The sequence below is a fragment of the Phodopus roborovskii genome, unplaced genomic scaffold, assembly GCF_943737965.1.
Source record: "Phodopus roborovskii unplaced genomic scaffold, PHOROB, whole genome shotgun sequence".
NCBI classification, from domain to species: Eukaryota; Metazoa; Chordata; class Mammalia; order Rodentia; family Cricetidae; genus Phodopus; species Phodopus roborovskii.
This window is the reverse complement of record NW_026126418.1, coordinates 67,146,243-67,158,829: the sequence shown is the minus strand read 5'-3', so window position 1 is coordinate 67,158,829 and position 12,587 is coordinate 67,146,243. Positions and strand designations below refer to the sequence as shown.

The 12,587-nt window shown below is 55.1% G+C and overlaps 2 protein-coding genes across 4 annotated transcripts; both read left to right on the top strand.

The window, feature by feature from the left end:
- Nucleotides 1-1,095: 1,095 nt before the first annotated feature.
- Card9 (caspase recruitment domain family member 9) lies at nucleotides 1,096-9,746 on the top strand. Of its 3 annotated transcripts, XM_051184887.1 has the most exons (13): nucleotides 1,096-1,224; nucleotides 1,930-2,118; nucleotides 2,562-2,699; nucleotides 3,449-3,753; nucleotides 3,823-4,002; nucleotides 4,113-4,256; nucleotides 4,583-4,708; nucleotides 6,044-6,235; nucleotides 6,705-6,746; nucleotides 7,169-7,217; nucleotides 8,533-8,606; nucleotides 9,405-9,481; nucleotides 9,557-9,746. In XM_051184887.1, the coding sequence occupies exons 1-13, from the start codon at nucleotides 1,170-1,172 to the stop codon at nucleotides 9,654-9,656; spliced, it is 1,671 nt and encodes a 556-aa protein (XP_051040844.1). In that variant the 5' UTR covers nucleotides 1,096-1,169; the 3' UTR covers nucleotides 9,657-9,746. The 3 variants fall into 3 exon arrangements, 2 of the variants coding, with proteins under 2 accessions (XP_051040844.1, XP_051040843.1); XR_007834557.1 differs by lacking the exons at nucleotides 9,405-9,481; nucleotides 9,557-9,746 and adding an exon at nucleotides 8,154-8,303 and having other exon boundaries at nucleotides 8,533-8,662; XM_051184886.1 differs by lacking the exons at nucleotides 7,169-7,217; nucleotides 9,405-9,481; nucleotides 9,557-9,746 and having other exon boundaries at nucleotides 8,533-8,737.
- Nucleotides 9,747-9,876: 130 nt separating this feature from the next.
- Nucleotides 9,877-11,751, top strand: Dnlz (DNL-type zinc finger). Its single transcript, XM_051184888.1, has 3 exons — nucleotides 9,877-10,178; nucleotides 10,514-10,653; nucleotides 11,494-11,751. Exons 1-3 carry the CDS (start codon nucleotides 9,951-9,953, stop codon nucleotides 11,645-11,647), a joined length of 522 nt encoding a protein of 173 aa, XP_051040845.1. The 5' UTR covers nucleotides 9,877-9,950; the 3' UTR covers nucleotides 11,648-11,751.
- The last annotated feature ends 836 nt before the right edge of the window (nucleotides 11,752-12,587 follow it).

The window sequence follows — 12,587 nt, the reverse complement described above, 5'->3', positions numbered from 1 at the left end:
ATATGAAGGTGATTGGGGCACCATATCTCTACTGAGTGCCACACTGTGGGCTGCCAGCTTTGGTGTGGCTAGAGCCTGTGAGCTCAGGGTTGTGGCTAAACCCTTTACCCTGTAGTTCTGACCATGTCCTGCTGCACCTATCCTGTACCACTGTTCCTGGTTGATAGATGAGGGTATGAGACACAATGCCATGCTAGAAAAGCAGCTTTCAGAAGCCTGGATGCAGAAGGGCCTTGGACCAGCCATCCACAGTGCCAGATGTTTGATTCTCTGTCCTCCAGGCCCCTAGTCCTGGGTTTATGGGTAGACAGGGAGGGTTCCTGTGTTCCCAGAGCACTTCTGCTTCCCTCTGTTCTATTCCTTGCTGGGCCAATCAGAGAGTAGACCAGCAAGGGCTGTCCTGTGGGAGGACTGGCTGGCCTGTGGCGTCAGCCAGAACACATCAGGAAGTGCACAGCCTCCCTCATGGCTCCACCCTTCTCCAGTCAAGGAGCATCTCCACACTCCCAGAGACCCAGGTTTCTGGTGTGCTCATAGCCCAGGCAGCCTCCAGCTGGCAGGTGTCTCCCACAAGACGCTGAGGTAAGTTCAGCTGGCCTACCCTTCCTGGAAGGTGGGTAGAAGCCTGTGGCGACTCTGCTGGGGATCCTGAAGCAGGTACCCCAGAGCAGCAGTCAGTCAGCGCCTACAGTCAGGTGGCCTCCATTCTCATCCCTTTGTCTGACTAATCCTTGTTCATTGCAGCAGTACTGGGACTGTGTGGCTATGGGGCTGGAATGGCAGGCAATTGGCTTAAGGTTCCAAGGAATGTCCACTGGATCAACAAGAAGGTGCAGCAGGTTACTGAGAAGCATTTCTGAAGACTAACTAAGCCTGCCATGGCCGTGTCTAGACCTAGTGATGCAGCTTCTCTGGTCAGGGTCTCAGTGCTCTTTGAGGGCTAGAGACTGGGCTCGGGGGCCCTCTATGACCTCTTTAATTCAGTCCTAGAGTCATTGAAGCAACTCACTGAGACTACACCTGCCCACAGGTAGAAGCAGCAGGGAGTCCCACATGAGTAATCCCCCTGTCAACAACTGGCCTGATTGACCCCCCCCAGCATGTGGCCAGAGGCCAGAGCTCACCTGGAGCATAAAAGCACAGGGTTTGTTGGAGGGGAGTCATAGCAGATGTCTGGAGACTGGATGGCATCACCTGCCCTTCCAGGGTACCCCAGCCTGGCAGGTAGATAAGACATGCCTATGGCCAACCCTCACTTGCCCTCCCAGAATAGCAGCACCATGTCACAGGCAGCTGCCAGAGGGCTGTTGCATCACTGGCTGGCTACAACGGAAGGCTTGAAGGACACGGGGCCTGTCAGAAAATGAGGAAGTCACACATAGGACTGGCTCCCTGGCAGAGAGAAAGCCTCCAGCCAACCAGCCTCTCAGCCCTAACCTGGACACTAGCCAGCCAGAGCCCATGCCACCCGAGGAGGTGCCATGTAGGATGGCTACTAGAGACAAAAGCTCCCTACATTCTTCTACCTTTGAGGGGTTCAAGAGCACTTTCGGGTAAAGGGCAGAAGCTAAAGGAGGGCCGTTGTACAAGGAGTGTTCTCTTGGACCCCAACCTGTCCCTTCCCTGACATACCAGGTGACTCAGGAAGAGAGGTGAGAGAGGGACAGTTGCTTGGGGAAGGTGAGCTTGACAGGGTGGCATGACGAGGGGCTATCAGTGCACCTCTGCTATCCCTCAGACTCTGGAACTAGAATGAGGTTGATCCCTCAAATTTCCCTAGAATGAGTCCATTAGTGTCCTTGCCCAAAGCCCTGTCCTGGCACTCACAGGCCTGGGTCCTATTGCAGGCTGACTGCTCCAGACCCAGTAGGGAACAGAAGGTGGGCACTACCTGAGCGGCTCTCCCCTGACTGTGACCGCCACCTACAGAGGACATGTCAGACTATGAGAATGACGACGAGTGCTGGAGTGCCCTGGAGAGCTTCCGGGTGAAGCTCATCTCTGTCATTGACCCCTCACGAATCACACCCTATCTGCGCCAGTGTAAAGTCCTGAACCCCGATGACGAGGAGCAGGTGCTCAGTGATCCCAACCTGGTCATTCGCAAGCGGAAAGTGGGTGAGGGCTGCTCCCCACACCAGCAGGGCAGTCCCCAGTCCTTCATGATCCCCACAGACACCTGGCCAGAAGCTGCTACATGCTCTGCTGCCCTGGCCTTGTCCCCACCCAGCTCCCAGCTCCACGTAGGATGTATTCGTGCAAGCCTCTTCTCTCATCATGCTTACCTGCTGCTGCCCAGAGGAGGGAAGGGGAGTTCCTACCATTGTTCAGGCCATGAGAGCCACAAGGGTGAAGGCGGCACCTTGCTCTGCCTTGACTGAGCCCTGCAGGGTGCCTTATGCAATGGCCCAGATCCCTCTGCTAGGAATGGCCCAGAAGTGAGGGGTGGGGGTACACAGCTTGGGGGTCTTTACCCAGAGCAATCATCCACTGTCCCACGTGGGCCCCAGAGCTTCTACGTACCTGGATCTCGGCCTCAGCCCTGTCTCTTCCTCCTGTAGGTGTGCTCCTGGACATTCTGCAGCGGACAGGCCACAAGGGCTATGTGGCCTTCCTTGAGAGTCTGGAACTCTACTACCCTCAGTTATACAGGAAAGTCACTGGCAAGGAGCCAGCACGTGTCTTCTCCATGATCATTGGTGAGAGGCACAAGTGTGGGTTGGTGCTGTGAGTGGAGTCAGGTGCCACCAGGTCCTGGCTTCTGTGATTACATCAGAGCGAATGAGTCTGATACAAGCCCTATGGTGCATATCAGGGTAGTGGTACCAGCGACTACTCTCAGGTGCTCAGGGTCAGGGCTCCCTTCTCTGCTTCTCCTACTCCCATCGTAAGAATATTCACTGAGAAGCAGTGACCCCTCTAAAATGCCAATTCCATGGGGCCCAGTTATCACTTAAGGACAGAACCCTACAGTTTCTAGAGGGGACAGAGGTGTCCTCTCCTGATGGAATAGCCACATCCCTATCAGTCTTCATTTATCTCATAAAGATCATTATAAAAGTAGACAGAGGGTCAGGCATGGTGGCACACATCTTAAATCCCAGGAGGGAGAGGCAGGCAGATCTCGGAGTTAGAGACCACTCTGAACCTTGCCTCAGGGGGAAAGAAAAAGGAGACAGAGGACCAGCCAGAGTCCTGGTATGTAAATGGTCCTGGGTGATGAGTTAGAATCTCAGTCAGTTTATCTGTGCGGGGCAGCAAGGCACACTGGGCCTGGCGAGCACAGTCCTGAGGGGGCCTTCCCACCAGCTTTCTCTCTGTGGAAGATCAGTAGCGTTCCCTCTGCCCCTCAAACTGCTGGTCTTCACACGCACACTTCTGGACAAGGACAAGCACAGGGTCTTCAGGTGACAGCCACAGGCTCCATCTAACACTGCATGGTTCCCAGATGCATCAGGGGAGTCAGGCCTGACACAGCTGCTGATGACAGAGGTCATGAAGCTGCAGAAGAAGGTGCAGGACCTGACAGCACTTCTGAGCTCCAAGGACGACTTCATCAAGGAGCTGCGAGTGAAGGACAGCCTACTGCGAAAGCACCAGGAGCGTGTGCAGCGGCTCAAGGAAGAGTGTGAGCTGAGCAGCCGAGAGCTGAAGCGCTGCAAGGATGAGAACTATGACCTGGCCATGCGCCTAGCGCATCTGAGTGAAGAGAAGGGCTCAGCGCTCATGCGGAACCGGGACCTGCAGCTCGAGGTGACCGCTTGCCTCACCTGTGGGGAGGGGGGTCCTGGAGGAGGCTGCTGCTGACTGGACCACCCACAGGTGGACCGGCTCAGGCATAGCCTCATGAAGGCAGAGGATGATTGCAAGGTGGAGCGAAAACACACACTGAAGCTCAGGCACGCCATGGAGCAGAGGCCTAGCCAGGAGCTGATGTGGGAACTGCAGCAGGAAAAGGACTTGCTGCAGGCCCGGGTGCAGGAGCTAGAGGTCTCTGTACAGGTAGGGCTACCATCAGTGCACACCAGGTTCCACAGTCTGCAGGGCTTCAAGCTGGGCACACCAGACTGCACAACTGCAATGGCGGACTTGTTGCCCTCTGCCACCTCCAGGAGGGGAAGCTGGACAGGAACAGCCCCTACATTCAAGTGCTGGAGGAGGACTGGCACCAGGCACTGAAGGAGCACCAAGAGCAGGCCAATACCATCTTCTCCCTACGAAAGGACCTCCGCCAGGCTGAGACCCTCCGGACCCGGGTGAGAGGTCTGGGCAGGCAAGCGGTACCCACTGGGTACCTGGAAGGGAGGGTCTGGGATCTAGCTCACTGTCTCCCCTTCACCAATTCCTGGTACACAGTGGTGTCATGGCCACAGCTAGGGTCACCCTTTGGGTTTACAATGTGACCAGTGGTGGCTGAGGCCATGGTCTGAGACCAGGCTAGCCTGCTGTGCCTGGGACTCCAGAGCCCTTCCCGTCATCCCGGCTAGCCTGGTCTGTGTGCTCTGGAGCTGTTGCCCTGAGTCCAGCCCAGGGACCAGGTGAGCACGGGAGAGTGGGTGAGGCTGAGTGGTGCTTCCTGTAGTGCATGGAGGAAAGGGAGATGTTTGAGCTGCAGTGCCTGGCCTTGCGCAAGGATGCCAAGATGTACAAGGACCGGATCGAGGCTATCCTGCAGCAGATGGAGGAAGTCTCCATTGAGCGGGACCAGGTAGGTGCCACATTTGTGTTCAGAAGATGGGAATGGGAGAGGTGTTGGGTGCCAATGTAGAGGCTTTTGGAGCTGTGGTCAACCCATTATTTATTTATTTACACTTGAGGTAACTTGGCAGTGTTGAAAGATAGAACCCGGGGCCTCTTGTACAAAGACAGGAATGTCTGCCTCCCTCACAGGAAGGACTTGTGTAGCAGGGGAGTCCCAGTGGTCCCTGTGCTGGTTAGGGGAAGATCAGGGTTGGAGACTTCAATAGGGGAGAGGAAGTTGCTATTTGCACAGGTGGGGGGGGGTGGAGGGCAGGGCAGCAGCAGTAGTAGCTCATACCTGTATTCCCAGCATTTGGAGGTTGAGACAAAATAATTACTATGAATTCAAGGCCAGCTTGGATTACGCGGTGAGTTCCAAGCCAGTTTAGGCTACAATGGTAGACCTTGTCTCAAAAAGCCAAAAACAACAAAAAGTATTACCAACTGAGCCAAATTTGGTGGCACATGCCTATAATTGCAGGCTTTGAAGGGAGAGGCAGGAGGATCAGAAATACAAGGCCATCCTCAGATACATAGTAAACTTTAGGCCAGCTTGGAAAATGAATGAAACTGTCTCCCCGGAAACAAAAGAAAAGCATGGTGTTAATTTTAACAGCCATCAATCATGTTCTTTGTTGTTTGCTTTTTGGGTTTTGGTTTTTTTGAGACAGGGTTGGCTGTCCTGAAACTTACTTTGTAGTTCATGCTGGCCTCGAACTCACAGAAATCCGTCTGCCTCTGCCTCCCTAGCCCTGGGATTAAAGGTGTGGGCCACCACTGCCCGGTGATCATGTTCTTGCAGCATCTAGAACTTGAAACCATGCCACCCGGGTAGAACCGAGACACAGACTGTCTATCTACTAGGGAGGGATGACTTCTTGGTTGGACTTCCCTAGGAACTACCTTGAGTGTTGGTCATGGTAATTTCAGCTGCTTCTATGTAGAATTTTTCTTTTTAAATTAATTTTAGCTATTTATTTTTGACTGTTTTGAGACAGTGTCTTATGTAGCTTGCCTCAAACTCAAAGTATGTCCAAAGACAACCTTGAACTACTGATCCTGCTTCTGCCTCCCAAATGCAAGGATGCTGGGCATGTGATATCCCACTCAGTGTCTGTCCTTTTATACCGAAGTCCTGACTGCTTTGAGAATCCCTCCAGGTCAGCAACTCCAACTACACAACAGGGTGGCAAACATCCAGTCAGGACCTTTAGCAGAGGCCAGGTGTGTACTGCCAAATAAAAGCCAAAAGCACCACTAACCAGGTCTCTTACTGAGGGTGTGCCCTCTCCTGTCCCTACAGGCTATGGCCTCGAGGGAGGAGCTGCATGCACAGTGTGCCCAGAGCTTTCAGGACAAAGATGAGCTTCGAAAGCAGGTTCGAGAGCTGAGTGAGAAGGCAGACGAGTTGCAGCTGCAGCTATTCCAGAGTGAGGGCCGGTTAGTGGCTGCTGAGGCCAGACTCAAGCAGCAGCAGCTGGACATGCTCACCCTGGTAGGCCTCCGCGTCTGCTCTATCTTGGGTAGTCTGGGATGTGAGGGATCTGGGGAGGACATGGGATCAGGGCAAGATTCCAAGAGGGACCATGCAGCCTAGGGGCATCCCCATCCCTAACCTGGCATGACTGGCGACCTGCTTGTGGCTTCCAAAACTGTCTGGGCCGTCCTGAGTTCCTTTTCCTCTTTGGAGCACCTCATGTCGGTGATAGACATACGTGTAACTCAAGGTCCAGTCATCATATAGACAGCGGTCTTGAACAAAGTGTAAACTTCAGGTGGCTTGGCAGAGTAGAATTAAGAAAGGCAGATGTTCTGGGCAGGGTCCTGAAGAGATGTACTGGCATGGCTGAGATGCATGTAGGGCCTCCCTAGAGGATGGGGTCCTCACCATACCCTGCACACCCCCTGCCCAGGTGCTTAGAACCCTGTATCCCACTGACCAATTCCCTTTTTTGTGGCCACAGAGCTCTGACCTGGAGGACACTTCGCCAAGAAACTCCCAGGAGGTGAGTGTGATCCAATGGGTGGGCACAGAGTGGACCTCTCCCTGGCCTCCAACCTCCCTCTGACCCCACACTCATCTCCCACATGGTCCTGTTCACCCAAACTGGGCTCTCTCCTATTTTGGCTTGGATACAGAGTAGAGTGCTGGCCAAACTCCGAGGCCTTTGTTTGTGAGCAAAGTGAGGCACTGTCCAATGCCCACACCCTGGCCTCTTAGGACAGGAACTTCATGCTAGGGTTCCCTTTGCCTGTTGACCCAGCTGGCACTGAGTCCCTGAGGGTCTCTGCAGAGGGGTGACAGTGATAGCCATACCAACTGAGGAGCTAAAGCCCAGTGGGCAGTGGGGTCGGCCACATCTAGTCCTGGAAGAGCAATGGTGGCTTGTAGCATGGCCTAACTGGGTGGCATGTCTCTGTCTGGAAGCTCTCACTGCCTCAGGACCTGGACGAGGATGCCCAGCTCTCAGACAAAGGTGAGGAGGTGGGGGTACCATGCACTTCCAGAATCTCCCCTAGCCCAGAGGCACCTGGGCTTTAGTCTCCTGGCCTCCCGGAACCCTAGCCCATCCTTAGCACACAGAGTTGTGTGGCTTACTCTGTCTCAGTAGTCGCCACTCCAAGGATGGAGGAACTGAGGCAGGGAGGCAGTGGTGAAGGGCTGAATTAGGCTAACATTCCCAGAGAATAAGGACTCTGATTTGATCATGGCCCTTAGGTCTCAGGGTTTGTGGCTCAGAGGGCAGTGAGTGTGGAGCCCCCATCCTGCGTAGGCCCATATTTCCCTACCAGCCTTCCCCCTGTAGAGGGAGATACTAGCTAGTATCCAGGTGAGCTCATTGAGGAAGTAAGGGATGGTGCTATGGACAGAGCAGCAAGCAAGGAGACAGAGGTGTGCTATCCACAGTAGCAGGCTACCAAACAGGACCCTCCTCTGGGCTGGAGGTGGGGAGGTGGGGGGGGGTCTGGTGCAGAGAGGAGGAGGCCTGAGAACTTTCGTGAGAAGGCAAACAGACTTCCTCACCCCAGGCTTTAACCAAAGGCAAAAGGGGAACAAGTGGTGTGGATGGAGAAGTGTGGAGGTGGCTCACCCACTGCAGCCCCCAAGACCCGAGCTGAGGCCACTGAGCTCCATGTGGGCACAAAAGGAGGCGGTCCCAGAACAGCCAGCTCCCTGAAAGGCGTGCCGGGAGTTAGGCACCACGACAAGGAGAGGGGTACAGGGTTAGGTCTGCCGGCTGCTCTCGTCCTCTGAGTCCTCCTTGGGTATAACTGTTTCTTGATGTTCCTAGCCCTCCCTGGACACCTGCCTGGAGGCTTGAGCCGTGGCCTGCCCAGGAGGACCTTGGGCATGCTGGGTCTGGCCACCTAGTCTGGTCTAACTAATAAAGTGTACTCGCTCTCACCTCCAGAGGTCCTGAGCTCTCCACTGAGGCTGCTCCCACCCTACCCATGGGAACCACTAGGCACATAAATGTTGCCACGCCAACAGGGACATGGCCTGGGACATTCATGAGCAAACTGTCCTGGGGACCAGGAGTCTTTCCTACCCATCCATCTTTGTATGTTTGGTGACAGTCAGCTTGGAAGGTGTGGGTGGGTGAGTGATGGTAGTAGCCCTGTTGAGTGCTCCTGGCAGCCAAAGGGCAGTCTGGGAAAAGCAGTCTCCACTGGACTCGTGTGAGGATCCCAGCCCATAAGGCTGGCCTGGGCAAGGGCTAGTGAGGCTGTTGGCAGAGGGAGGTGGGAGCCATGCCAAATAGGGCTCCCACACGCAGCTCTTCCTTTCAGGTGTTCTGGCAGACAGGGAGAGCCCAGAGCAGCCCTTCGTGGCTCAGAGCAAGGAGCAGCTTTCACAAACCCATGTAAGGCTGACTGGGGCTCCCAGAACCTTGGGTGACTCAATGGCTGATCTTAGGGAGGAAGGTGATGCCACCTGTACCTCTAGACAGCTGGGGATCACAAGGTACATGGATGGGGTGGGGGCAACACGAAAGGACACCTATACAGCAAAAGAAGTGTACCAGGCTCTCGCTGGGTCACCAACCAGCTCCCAAATGGCATGGAAACATTATTATTAGTTATGGATACTCGGCCTTTTCTTATGCTAGGTCTTAGAACTTAATTTAACCTGTTTCTCTTCATCTATGTCTTGCCTCATGGCTTTTTACCTTTCTTTCATTCTGCATTTTCTACTTTAACTGCTTCCTCCGTGTCTGTCTGTCTGTCTGGTCTTTCTCGCTCAATCTCTTCTCTCTCAAGCCTGGGTTCCTCCTCCTACTTATTCTTTCTGACCACCAACACCACCTATCCCTCTTCCGTCTAGCTTTTCATTAGATCGTTTAGGTGCCTTAGGTAGGCAAGATAAAAAAGCAACACATAATTAAACAAATGCAGCATAAACAAAAGCAACACACCTTTACATAACGTAATATCCTGCAACATAAAGAAATGTAACACATCTTTACAAAGTTAAAGTAATATTCCTCAACAAAGAAATCATCCAGTCAGCCTGTCTAAAGGGGTAGTTCCCCCATGCTCACTCATCTTGGAGTCCATCGGGCATTCTGCCAGCTGACTCGTCTTCACACTTGCAGGAGTCCCAGCAGGGCGGCCTTGGGAAGGTTCCCGGTGTCCAGCTGCCAGCCCCGTTCCTTCTGCAGGGCATGGGGCCCAGCAGCAGCGAACCCCCGGAGAAGGAGCGGCGGCGCCTCAAGGAGAGCTTCGAGAACTACCGCAGGTGTGGGGCGGCGGGCAGGACGGCCTGGGAGGGTGGGACACCTGCGTGTACCTGCTCACACTGCGGGTCCCACAGGAAGCGGGCACTCCGCAAGGCGCAGAACAGCTGGCGACCGGACGAGGGGGACCGCGAGAACACCACAGGCAGCGACAACACCGACACCGAGGGCTCCTAGCAGCCCGCGCCCAGGCTGAGCATCTGTGTAACTGGGAAGGGATTTTTTACTGTGCGCTACACATACGTTGTACAAGTATTGAAAAATGCAACTGAATAAAATGACCACCAAGCCGAGCCTGTTAGGTGGATGTGCACTCAGGGGGACACCAGGGGGAGACAGAGGGCAGAGAGCCGGCGACGACAGAAGCCGAAGAGGGCCGCTTCCGGCCACAGCGCCCGTTTCCAAGATGGCCAATGCAGCCTCAGTCTTACGGGGCGGTGCAAGAAGGGGCGGCCAAGGACTGCAGACAGGATGTTGCGGACAGCTCTGAGCCGCGTGCCCATACTACTCCGTAGTATACGGACCCGGAATCCTGGCCCGGGGCGGCTTTGGGATTCAGAGGCTCGCCTGAGGACCGCGGAGAGACAACGGGGCTGGTCCTGGGGCTGGCGTAGCTCGAGCTCCGCGCAGGGATCGGGGCCTGTGGCAGCGCTGGGGCGGGTGGAGGCGGACCGCTACCAGCTCGTCTACACCTGCAAGGTGGGCGCGGTCCGCAGAACCTGACGCTGGTTGATTTCTGGAAGGACTGATTGACTTCCGGAAGGAATGGGGTTCTGGTAGAAGGGGATGGAAGTAACCGGCCGGGGAAGGGGCGGAGTCTTCACGAGAGGGCTGAGAAGGGGTGGAGCGATCTTTGAGGGACAGGGCCTTCTGAGTGATGGGTAAGGTTGTCGTTCTGGGAAGAAAGTGTCTGGGATCTCACCTAGGTGGGACCATCTAGCAAAGAGCTGGGGCTGCCCCTCAGGGTGGAGTCAGGCCTCGGGAGGGGGCTTTCCTGTGTGTACCTGGCCTGACCACCTCTCTAACCCAGCTAGGTCTGTGGGACTCGGTCATCCAAGCACATCTCCAAGTTGGCCTATCACCAAGGTGTGGTCATTGTTACCTGCCCTGGCTGCCAGAACCACCACATCATCGCTGACAACCTAGGCTGGTTCTCTGACCTGAAGGGGAAGAGGTAAGTCCAGCTGGGACGGGTAGGAGTCAGTAGGATTGTGGCTCTATGACCTCGGTCCTGGGTCATGAGCCCGCTCAGGAGTCCTGCCTGTCTTCACTGGGACCCTCTTCCTGAACAGCCCCACTTCCATATGGATCTAGAAACTGTTGATTTTGAACTTGGGATAAATCATGAATAGCACCCAAATGTGGCCAACTATATCTGTAGGCATCTCAGCCTGGCCCTGAGACTTCCTGTCACTGCCTGACCTCTGATATGTCCATTGGCCTTTTCAGGTTCTAATGAAGGCCTTTGTCCTCTGCCAACTCAGAGCAGATGGACAGGTATGTGTCAGGCTATAGAGTGGGTGCCGGCCTGCAGTTGGTTGAGAGGGCATTGGGAAGGGCCAGGAGCCAGTGTGGAGGATGGGCCTATGGCTGTGCCTAATGGCTTCTTAGTGTCCTCCTGTGAGGAGGGATCATTGGCAGGAGTATGGGCAGAGCCACAGAGGAGAGCCTATGAGATGAGCATGTAGGCCTTGGGTCTCTGGAGTTCACCTGTTGGACCTGTGCTGCAGAGAAATCTCAGCTCTGCTACCTAGGGACAGAACAGAGCTGCAGGCATGGCTACCTGGTGAGAGGAAGGGCTGAGGCCCCTCCCCTTGTGGTACACTGTGCAGCGGAGATGACACCCTGTCTGCCAGCTTCTGAGGTGGCGCTTACTAGCACACACATTTGGTGAGGGTACATTAGGTACCTGTGAGGTACTGGTGTCACTTGGGGGCTGGGATAAGTGTTCCAGATCCAAGCTGGCCCTTGAGGGAGCCCAGTACAGGGCTGATGCTGCCTTCCTGTCTTACAGGAACATTGAAGAGATCCTAGCAGCCAGAGGAGAGGAGGTTCGCCGAGTGCTTGGCGAGGGTGCCCTGGAACTGCTTCTAGAGGCTGCTGAGCCACCTGCCACCTCAGAAGGGGGTGAGGATCCTACCCTTACCGGCAAAATTGAACAGAGCTGACTTGGACACTCTGCGGCTGTGGACTCTAGCCCCCCAAAAGTTTCACCCACCTGGAACCTGTCAGGCCCGGCCTGTTCCTTGTCAGTAAACAGCCGTCACCTCTAGGTGCTGGTCCCAGGCTCCTGTTTTTCTTTTCTGGAGTCAGAACAACTCTGTGGCTCTAGGACTGAGCCTCATGAGCACTCCACCTCTTCAGGGGAGTCGCCTCCTCCCTGTCTGTAGGAGTCCTCCTCCCAGTGTTCCTATTGTGTGAACGAGTGTCAAGCCCAGGCCTGAGGCATGGCTTTGCAGCAGAACAGGCTTCTCAGTATGGCCATAGGCCCATAGGGTACTGGTCAGAGGCTGGAGAAGCGGGAGCCGGCCAAGGAGAGGCCCCCATGAGCTGCCTGCGCCTCTAATGCATCTTCCTGTGTTGGGGCTTAAGAGGAGATGTGTGGCAGTGATGAGGGCCACAGCGTGCTTGCCTTGGTGTGTGGTTCGTCTCCCAGCTTTGTTTGACACACCTTCAGGATGTTCTTGTGTTTAGGAAACAAACCGATGCAAGACCAGGACAGGCTTTTTGCCGGAGTTTCTGGTACCCCATGACCTTTAACATTAATCACCAGCCCATCTGGCAGGGAAAGACCTGGGACAGGAGGGTGGAGAAGACAGCTGAGTGGAGTATGACAGTGACACAATGCAGCCCTGTCTCCCGGGACCCAGCTAGTGATTAGCAGTTCACTCTAGGCTGTGGGAGGCCGGGTGCACTTGCAGTCTGTGTCTCCACTCGATTACCCCCTGTCCTTCCTTCAGCAAACACCCTGCTATTATCCCCACCCAGAGCCTCCTGTGCCATTTGTGCACACTGTCATAGTCCTAGAGACAGAACCAGCCCCCGACTCCAGCCCGCTCCCTGTGGAGGACACAAGAGGTCAGAGGGGGACTGGCTGTGTTGCTCGTG

Coding starts and splice junctions, on each gene's coding strand:
- Card9 (XM_051184887.1), top strand. CDS start 1,170: ATGTCTGGAGACTGGATGGCATCACCTGCCCTTCCAGGGTACCCCAGC. Junction 2,119..2,561: donor CATTCGCAAGCGGAAAGTGG/GTGAGGGCTGCT, acceptor TTCCTCCTGTAG/GTGTGCTCCTGGACATTCTG. Junction 3,754..3,822: donor ACCGGGACCTGCAGCTCGAG/GTGACCGCTTGC, acceptor GACCACCCACAG/GTGGACCGGCTCAGGCATAG.
- Dnlz (XM_051184888.1), top strand. CDS start 9,951: ATGTTGCGGACAGCTCTGAGCCGCGTGCCCATACTACTCCGTAGTATA. Junction 10,179..10,513: donor AGCTCGTCTACACCTGCAAG/GTGGGCGCGGTC, acceptor TAACCCAGCTAG/GTCTGTGGGACTCGGTCATC. Junction 10,654..11,493: donor TCTGACCTGAAGGGGAAGAG/GTAAGTCCAGCT, acceptor CCTGTCTTACAG/GAACATTGAAGAGATCCTAG.